Below are 10,317 nucleotides of genomic sequence, written 5' to 3'. Positions count from 1 at the left end.
CACACTCTGGCCACAGCGGCCCCCTCACCGCGGTCGGTGCCACCGGCGGCCCGCTGCTGGCGTGGCCACGTTTCCTCCGCAGCAGCTCCTTCACTGGCTCCTTCACCCGCACGCCCTGGTATGGCCGGGGTGGGGCCGGGGCTTGCTCTGGAGCTGTGGCTGTGAAGAAAGCATCACTGGTACTAGGTCTCCCTTCACAGACAGGCCCCACCCCAGTGTGCCCCCTCTCCTCGAGGGTCTGCCTGCTCACCAAAGTTGTGCCTGAACGTGCAGGACCACACGAGACTTCCTAGGGTATCCCTCCCAGTATTATCACTCCTCCTGCCCCAAACCTTCTACGGCTCCCCTGCACCCAGAGGATTAAGGCCTGAGCACCACCGGGTGATCTCAACCCATTTTCCCAACTTCTTTGTACACTAACCACTATGGGAAGCCTGACTCCAGCCAGAAGGTCTACCTAGACTCCTCTCCACCTCCCTTGAATGTCTCCCCTCCCCTTCTCTACTTGCAGTTTCCCACGGTCAGGATTCCCTCTCACTTTCCTCGACCTCTGGATTCTTCCTGACCCAAGACTACTACTGCAAGCCTCCTAGCTGACCACAGAGCCCACAGAATTTGCTTCATCCTACAACCTCTTCAACACTTCCAGACAGGTTAGTATTCATCACAGGGGCCAGCAGAGGATGGCATAAGAGCAGGGACTCTGAGTCAGATGCCTCAAAACCTGCCCCTGCCACTTTCTAGCTGTGTGATCCTGGGCGAGTTACTAAACCTCTCTGTGCCTCTTAACCTGCAGTTTCTTATCAAAGGAGTGTCGTAAGGAGTCACTGACATAGAAAATGGGAAGCATAATACATGCTAAGTATAGAATCAGGTACAGAGTAAGCATTCAATAAATTTGTAGTCTGCTATGTAATAATTAGTCATCCTTTTTGGGGTAAATTTCTTATGCCCCTAGCTAGGTTATAAACTTCTCAAGGTGAAATATTATACCTTACTTCTCTATATCATCCCAAGTAGCATGTCCATAATAAGCTCAGTAAGATATTTGTTGATTAATTGGTTGGATGATTATTCAAAATGTGCTGCTGTGCATCTTCCCCTCACCTCTCCTGGAACTTTAGAATGGGCTGCAGTGAATGCTTCCCAGGTTCTCTGTGTCTCCCAGGACAAATACCCAATGGTGATCCATGTGCCCTGGGGCCAGAGAGTATCCAGCCTTGCCTCTGAGAGAAGCCTCCATCTGCCTTTTGCCATCAATGCCAGGAAACCAAAGCACCATGAGCTGGAACACAGGGCTCTCCCTGGCAGGAGAAGTCCAAAGCAGCCATGGCTGGGCAGTGACAATCTGCCCTCCCAGATGGCCCACAGCCAGAGGCCTTGGGCCCTTGGAGGGCAGGCCTCGGTCAGCCAAGAAAGGCAAGTAGCACTGGGCCTTACGACTCACATGGGAGTCCATTATCATCCACTGATAAGGGCCCAGGGACCTGGGCTCTGAATCAAAAGCCCGGAAACCTGGGTATCTATTAAAGCCGGATCCGCAGTGCTGCCCTAACTAAACTTTGCTCAGTAAATACCCACCTGATAAGACCCCAAGCCTGACCAGCACCAGACCTCCAACCATACTCCAGGCACACACATGGCCTGGCCTGGAAGCCCAGGCAGAGAAGCAGGGGGAAGAGAGAAGTGTTGTCCAAGAGCCCCAGCAACAAGTGAGAGTCAGAGAACCCCAAACTCAGATGCATCTATGGGGACTTCCTAACCTGGCCAAGTAGCAGAAGCGACCAGGGAGTGATGCAAAATACAGATACCCAGGCCCTGCTCCTGGAGTGTCTGATTCCAGGGGTCTGATGTAGACTTATGAATCTATATTTATAAAAATCCCTCAGGTGATTCTGAAGCTCTGCTGGGATTAGAACCACTGCTAATGCATCCCTGATCTCCCTCTAATATCCCAAGAGGAGATTAAACATCCTCTTTCTAACTTGCCCTGTCATAACAAGGGATCTCTACCAGTATTCATTCATTCTTTCAAATATCGATGGGCACTAGGTATACAGCACTAAGCAAGATAGATGTGGCCACTGCCCACACGCATCTTGCAGTCTAGTGGGACAGGCAAGCAATAAAACAGTTACAACTTGTGAAATTCAGGCTGAAGCAGTAGTGTACAGCAGAGAGAGCCAGACTGGTACCTGCACCCTGGGGTCACCTGTGCACCATCATCTTTGTTTAAACAGCAGTGACAATGGACTTAAGAGCTCAAGATACCTGGGGTGTCAGTTTCTGGTGGAAAGGTCTCAGTTGACTTATTTTACATCTCTAAGCCTCAGTTTCCTCATCTGTAAAATAGGGATAATAGTTCCTGTCTCACACGGTTCTTGTGAGGATTAACTGAAATAACACACGGGAAGCTCCCAAAGCCATGCCCGGCATGCGGTCGATGTTCAACACACGTTATTTTCCTTCCCCTTCCTCCACCCATGTTTACCTTCCTCTGGAGAGTGCAAATGTCAGAAAGCTCTTCCTCCTACTGGACCTGCCTCATGGTGACAAGCACCATTTTTCCTGGCATTACCTTCTAATGAAACTCACAATTCATAATCCATTTACAGCTTTCTCATCTACAGAGTGAGGATCATAGTGGTATATACCCGGTAGGATAATTTGAGAATTACATGTAAATGCTTAGAACAGAGCTTACACTGAGGAAGCACTGAAAAGATGTGAGCTAATATCATCATTAGTATTAGTAGTAGTATCCCTTCCCAGCATCTGAAGACAGACCCCCAGGTCCCCTGTAGAGTCTGAACGAACATTCCATTCCTTCAGCTATTTCTTAATGACATGTTTTGAATCCCTCTAACCTTCCTTCTGGCTGCTTCACTCCTCCACAAGTTCATTTGCCACTTCCCCTTATGGTGGGTGATGCCCAGGGGTGACCAGAGACCCCAGGTATGTCCTGACATGGCAGAGAACAAGGGCCCCTGCCCTCCTGCACTCTGTTCACTCATTCTCAGGGTCACCCACAACTACACCAGCTTTTGTTCACACCCGTATCACTCAACCTACACTTGTCTCCAGTTGGGTTTCCAGCTATTCTTAGGCATAAAGTGCAGGCTGAGGCCTTGTGCATTTGGGAGAAACTCTAGGAACAGGGTTATTTGGGGGTCTGAGCATGGTGATCACACTCTTAATTCAGTTGGGGGACAAGAAATGCTCCATCACACATGCACACATCTCAGACAAGATCAAAGACAGGTATACGGCTCATGCCCCTCTGATTTGCATGTACACTTCTGGGGAAGGGCCCAGAGGACTTCCAATCCCACTCCCCCCCTGGGAAGTGGACACATGGACCACTTCGCTGCAAAGGGGACAGCTGGGCACTTCCAGCTTCTTGGCAAGTGAGAGCTTCCTGCCTCCTGTTGTTTTTGAATCAATGAACAAAGAGGGCTTGGGGAGGTGCTGTGAGCAGAGGTCATCACCCTCTGATGTCTGGACTCCCTTGGAACCCACAGTGTCAACAGGTGTGTCCTGGCACAACCACCATATGGAGAACAGTTTCAAAGTCCCCACCTCTTCCTACTGCAGTCATGAAACTCCTACAGCTCCCAAGGACCTCCTGACTGCCCACCCAGGACTCCCCAGCCAGCTGCCAAGGAATCCTGTGACTGCTGCCAGGTGAGTAGGCAAGAGTGAGGGCAGTTCTGATAGTGCCTTTGCAAAGTGCCCATGAAATATCAAAATCTGAAGCCTCAAGACAATTTCCACAGGACCCAAAGGCCAAGTGTATTTGCAAGGTGAAAACTTGCAGTTGGTGCCTTTCACACCAACCTTTGTGAAGCAGCGATAAACATTTCTAATTCCACAGTAAACACTGGACTCCCTACTGCTGCTAGCATGAGAAATGAGCCCACAAATTCAAATTTGGAAAAGGAAAAGAAGCTTGTCTGCAGTCATGATTGCTTTGCCTTGGGTCTTCTGGATCCCTGAATAAAAAAACTAAGCTACAATATTTAAAAGAAAAATTTAATATTATTAAAATAATTTCTTCAAATAATAATACTAAATAAAAGAAGAGCCAAGGAAAATAAAACAGGAGATCAAAATAGTAATACACAAGCAGAGAAAGATGAAAGTCCCATTTCCCAAAGTAGAGTCGACCAGAGATTTTCATAGCACCAGTCGAATTGCAGCTCCATGCAACACACTTTCAAAGCCTGAAGCTTTCTCACAATTTATCCTGTGGTTCGAAGGCCCTTTAAGTCCCCTGTGGGCATCCAAGTGTCCAGCACTGAGAAAAATCTTTCCACCTAAACACAAGCCTCTTGACCCTCATTGGGAATCTCCTTTTTCAGTCTGAGAAGTTCAGCCATATTACCTTTCTACCACGGCAAGTCAGTCAGTCACCAATGTTGTTTGGGAAAAAAAACAACACTCATTTACAGAAAAACCTATGAATTTGGCCCCAGTGAGGGCTTCCCTTTTCCAAAATGAGCAACGAAAAAATCTGAAGGTATAAAAAGTCAGCAGAGGCTATTTCAGTTCCCCCTGCCGCATACCCGGACATGCTTCACATCACAAAAATAAGAGTCCTGCAGCTGCTGTTCCACTGGAAAGCACAGACCATGACAGATTCAAGCCCAAGGGTCACCTGAGACAGCACTCTGGCTGCATGTGGGCCCTGCGCTTGCTTTGCGCCAAGCTTCGGGAACATAGGATTCTACAGATTTAAATAAACATGGCCCTCGGTCCTTTGATAAGGTATAATTAACATCACCAAGGAAATATGCAAAACTGCCAGCACTTGTTTATTTAATGACCCCATGCAAACCATGTTCACACCACAGTGAGAAAGCTAGGCTAAGGAGGTAGGTGCTAGTGGAGCCAACACCCAGGCATCTCCTCAGGGCAGCTTTCAGAGAGCCCTCTTCAGGCAGGCGGTACCTAGAACAGCCTCCAAAATATTCTTGAAAGAATACACTTCTCTCAGCCATTGTCCTGTTACAGATTTCCCATGAGCCACCAGGGCCAGGCAGTGAGTTGGACACCAGTCGGGATTGCTGCTCTAAAGTCTAGAATCTAAGGTGGGATCCATGGTAAGCCTACATTTCCATCATCAGGGAACCAGGAAGAGGAACCCGTCCCACCCATTCTGACAATCTAGCTCGTTGAAAGCACTTCCCATTTACAACTGTCTAGTTGAAACTTGAGGATGCAGCCACAAGAGGCCATTTTGAAAGGCAAAGCTTTCCTAGCCCAGAAGGACACATGACACATTATGGATCAGTCCAAATAACCACAGTACATATGATTCACTTTTGCTGCTGAACCTCCAGTAGTATTTTAAAAAATAAAAAAGACCCACTAAGGAGAAATAGAATAATATTCTTGTTACTTACAGCAAAACCAAAAACAAATAATTGAACAATAGGAATTCAAGCCTAGGGCTAACAAACTTGTCCTAGCTTCTAACCGAAAACAAAGTCACAAAAGTTGCTGACACTTTTCACTTTAATGTAAACAAGCTTGCTTGTGTTCTTGGCCTAAGACAGATGAGGGCTCCCAGGAAAGTTTAGCTCCTTTCAGCTGAAGGATTATTCATATCCTTAATTGAAACACTACTGCAAGTGTTCTTGGTGAAGGTCTGAGTCAAAGTCTTAAAATTTGTTCTTTGCATTCATGGACAATGGCTGATTTTTTTCCAAACAGGAAGAAAGAACTTGGGCTTTGGCCAAAGATTGGACTTGACATGCTACAGAAAGGCTTTCCCACCCAATTTACACTAGATTGCAGTTTACCATTTTTTAATGTAGGCCAACAAAGAAATCCCATATATATGTAAATTTAGGTTTTCTATTCACTAATGTTTGAACTGAGGAGGACCCTGCAGCCAGGAAATATAAAAGTGTCACTCACATATTCTAGCAATCTGCATAACAGGGAAGAGGAGAAAAAGATAGACGGACAAAAAGGGTGGCTTTAAAGGTATACAGAAGATATGGGAAAGTGGAACCTCAACTGAATTAGGATTTGATGTTGCTTGAAGGCTACTGGTCAGCCAATCAAGAGTAAGTCTTGACAACTTCATGCGTAGAGTAGGATGTCTCCATCAGGAGATCTCAAAGATGGCGGCTGAGCCCATGTTCTCTGGTTCTGGTCACAGAAAGGAAGGGAACAGTAGGCATTCCCCTCCCTGTGTCCCCATTCTAAGAGGCATATCCCCATCAGCCCCCACAGAGCTCATTGATCAACCATAGGCAGGTCACTGGGAAGGCTAAACGAGGGCCACAGTCACTTAGGACTTCCCCAGACCTGGCCAGGCCAAAAGTTTTGGATGTCCAACCCCATGACCTTGGGTAGACTCGGCCACAAGGCCTCTAGTGCCAGAGCCTTCAGACTTTTCCCTCACAGGCACTGCTGCTAAAGCGTCCCTCCCCCAGAGCCCTCAGCACCCCTCACACCACACATCCATCCTCCCTCCAACCCTCCCACAGAACAAGAGGAGCACGGAAGGCTCTGGATACTGCTCCCTACTCCCAGAGACAGTGTCAGTGTGAGACCTCTTTTCTGTGGAGACACAGGTATGTTGAATTCATGGCTGCCAAAGGTCTGTGTGATTCCTGGTCATGATCTTAACTCCCAGGAGCTCAGAAATCACCACACTCACCTTTGCAAGATGTTCTATGGCTCACAGAGAATTTGACACAAATGATTTCACGTGAAGACTCACCACAACTTCTGAAATAGGCAGGGGAGGTCTTCTTCTTACCCTCCTTTTCACTGATGAGGAAAGTGATGCTCAGAGATTTTAAGTGATTTGCCTGAGGACTGTGCTTGTAAACAGCAGGGTCATCAACTAAACCCAGGACCTCTGATTCCAAGTGCAGAGTCTGCTTCTGCCTCACATCCTGCCTCCTCTCTGCCCCAGCAAATCCCATTTATTTCTCTGGGGGACACTGGAGGTGGGCCACTGAATGGTCCCCTGCTCAGTTCTAACCCTCTTCCCTCCAGGCTGGGAGTCTGGGCTCACACCACCCTGATCCAGTCTCCCTTGACTGCCAATTCCCGCAAGAGAGGGCGTCTCCCAGCCAAGGAGGGAGAGAGAAGTCCATGAGAAGCTTACCAGCAGTCTGCTCACATGAGGAGTGGCGAGAACTGAGAGACCCACACAATTCCCCGCAAAGTTTTATTTTTGGTATTTTTCGACTGAAATGACAGCGGATAGGTCCACCTGAGAAACCAGCTGCATCTGCCCGCCTTTTACAGAAACTGGGGTCACCAGAGCAGAAAGAGCTCCCGTCTCAGATACCATGTCCCAGGGTGGGGTCAACAGTAGGAGACCCCTGGCAGTGCATTCTGTGAACAGAGCGGAGGAAACCATGCCCCTGCCATCATGGAGCTTACTGTCTAGTCTAGTAGGGAATATAGATTTAATCAAATAACTGCACAAGCAAACCTAGAATTACAAATGGTGACAGAGCTGCACCTGCCTCATAATTGAATTATTATGATAATAATTATTATTATTTGATCGAATAATAATAACCTAATTAGGTTTTTAATAATAAAAACGTAAATTTACATGTATATGGGATTTCTTTGTTGGCCTACGTTAAAAAAAAAGTAAACTACAATCCAGTGTAAATTGGGTGGGAAAGCCTTTCTGTAGCATGTCAAGTCCAAGCCTCACTTGATTCAGTTGGGCTTGAATGAGCAGCCAGCCAGGGGCCCCAGCCTCCAGGGGCTGTATAAAGAGAAGAGTGCATGAGGCTCGACTGTTCTGTCTCCAGTGCAGGGAGATGGCTCTGGGGTCAGGCTCAGCCCACACCATGAATGGAAGCCTTGCCCAAGATGTAACAAAGGAGCCCCAGATGTTCAGGATCCTTCCTCAGCCTAGGGACCCTGGATAAACCCCAAAGATGTTTCACTTATCCTATCTTGGCTGATTAGCCCACTAGGGGAAGACCAGTCCTAGGAATTCAGATTCCAAGATGGAAAGCATCTGGCTTCAGAAGTTCTAGGCTGAGTCTCAGATCTAACTTTCTGAGATTCATAATTGCAGGGGCTTTTGAGTCAGGCTACAATTACTCTCAATGAAGTCAGAGACCACCTCCTTCTAATGGTGCATTTATTTTAATTAGGAAGGGAAGAAGTATCTAATGCAACCCTAAAATCCTTGGCATTGAAAAGTGGTGTGGCGTTGTTTGGAACCAAAGCAGGTCTAGTTTGGAAAGCCTACTACATAGCTTATCACTATGTGACCCTTGGCAAATAATTTAACTTGTGTGTGCCTCAGTTTCTCCATTTGTTAAATGAGAATAATGACCTCCATCTCATGGGGTTATCATGAGGATTGTATGAAATTAACCAAACACCTAGCATGTAATAGGTTTTCAAGAGATGGCTGTTTCTCCTTTGCTCTCAGCCAAAAATCTGTGGTCTATCACTCATCAGAGAAGTAGCCTTGGTACAGTGACCCTAACTTGCCCTCATCCTGCTGCATCCTGATACTGAATGTCTCTATCCTCAATATACCCAGGGCCTTCTTCCTCCAGCAAAGCCTGTCTGCCTTCCTTGTATTCCTGGAAGTCATCCCTCAGGTACTTGGGCCTATGTCCCCAGCAGCAGGATGGCCCTGTTTAGGAGACAGGGAGGCCAGTGATGCTGCAGAGACACTGGTCAAAGACCTCACATGCAAACAGAGCAAGCCTGGAGAGGAGACATCAAAATCTTGGCACTGACCTGTCGTAAAGATACCATGAGCTGAGCAGAAGGTCTGTTTTCTTCCAAAGCCACCAGAGGATTAGGTTTGTGGCGGATCTGACTTTTTAAAGGACAACTCCAGGAAGGAGTACCTTGGAGATTTTTGAGTGGCAGACAGAGTAAGATGTAGCCCCTCAAGCAACCTGTATGTATCTCCAAAAGGACAGGGACGCAGCCATGACTGAGGCCATAGTCATGGATACATCTTCAAGGGACAAGAAACCTAGAAGCACATATCACATACGGGATGCAAACATGGCAGTGGATGAGGGAGGGCTCTTCAGTGGTCAGAGAGGGAAGTTTTACCAGCTATAGAGCAAGACAGGCTTCTGGCTGACATATTGGGTATTGCCTCAGCTTTATCTAGAGCAACAGGGATCAAAATGGGGGAAGAAGGGACCTACACTGAGAGCACGAGACCACATCAGGGAGTGAACCAACCCAGGGCTCCCACCCACATTCTATGGAAAGGCAGCACCAGAATGAGGAGATGGAGCAGAGGAGACAGATACATCTTCTCTCTTTAGACTGAGATACAAAGCCTAAATCTAATTGCCAGTATGATCTAGAACAGGAAAAACCTGTGGTTAGGAACGGAGGATATTCAGTTGTTTGTTCCTTGATTTAAGCAATATCTAGTTTAGGATTTCCAAGACCAAAGACTCTTATAAAATAAACAAAATTTTCCTGAGACTCTCAGGTAGGGAACACTTCCTTGGAGGAAGGACTCTTCAGACTCAGCGTCAGCTATATATTTGGGGTCAGACCCAACTGCCCAAGACTCAAGGCTCATGGTGGCCTGGGTACAGCCTACATGAGTGAAGGCAGCCCTAATAATTGATTCATGATGTGAGATGTAACTGCCAGTCAAAAGGAGCTTTTTTGTTAAGTCTCGGGTTTACTAACCAATGGCCTTATGATGTGGGGGAAATCCCTTGTGAAGGACACTGAAGAAGTTAGAACAGCAAGCCTGGGAAAGACGTCACTAGGTCAATCTTTGAGGAAGGTACCCCCTTCCTTATTCACAAGATACCTATGTACACTGAAAACACGACTTTCACAGTCTCAAAGCTTCATGGAAACAAATACAACATGCTTCACAGTGAGGATCTGTGACCAGGTATCAGAGTTTTTGCTAAGGAGTAGAGGACTGGTCCAGGTCAGGATTGTCAGGCTGTAATCAAAAACTCTGGAATAGAGTAAAGGTGCCTATAAAGGGAATTTTTTGCCAAGAAAGGGAAGGAAGCAGGGAAGTCTGGCGGGTGAATGAGCAATCAGAGCTCCAAGAGCCTCCCAAAAGTGTTCCATTTTTACTTTTGTATCAGAGGTCTGCAGTAGATTTGGTTTGAATAAAGGGGGTTGTGACAAAAACGTTTTAGACACCAGCCTAGATAGATAGAGTTGGATTTTCTTCCCAATGATAATATTTTACATCCTAAGATGCTCTTCCTTCTCCAGAATCTAAGCAAGAAGGCTGATTACCATTTATTCTTGAGGATCCACATCTGAAGCCATATATATGCTCCATGACACCTTCCCTGCTTCCAT

The 10,317-nt window shown here is 46.8% G+C and overlaps 1 protein-coding gene across 1 annotated transcript in view; it reads right to left on the bottom strand.

The window, feature by feature from the left end:
• POU2AF1 (POU class 2 homeobox associating factor 1) overlaps window positions 1-10,317 on the bottom strand; it is a 22,034-nt gene that overhangs the window by 4,432 nt on the left and 7,285 nt on the right. The window contains exon 2 of the mRNA XM_007464667.1: window positions 29-159. Within this exon, the coding sequence (XP_007464729.1) occupies window positions 29-159 (131 nt within the window). The remainder of the gene's footprint in view (window positions 1-28; window positions 160-10,317) is intronic.

Source organism: Lipotes vexillifer, unplaced genomic scaffold (assembly GCF_000442215.2).
Source record: "Lipotes vexillifer unplaced genomic scaffold, Lipotes_vexillifer_v1.1 scaffold785, whole genome shotgun sequence".
NCBI lineage: Eukaryota > Metazoa > Chordata > Mammalia > Artiodactyla > Lipotidae > Lipotes > Lipotes vexillifer.
Note: the sequence above shows the minus strand (reverse complement) of the source record. Positions and strands in the feature narration are given on the sequence as shown.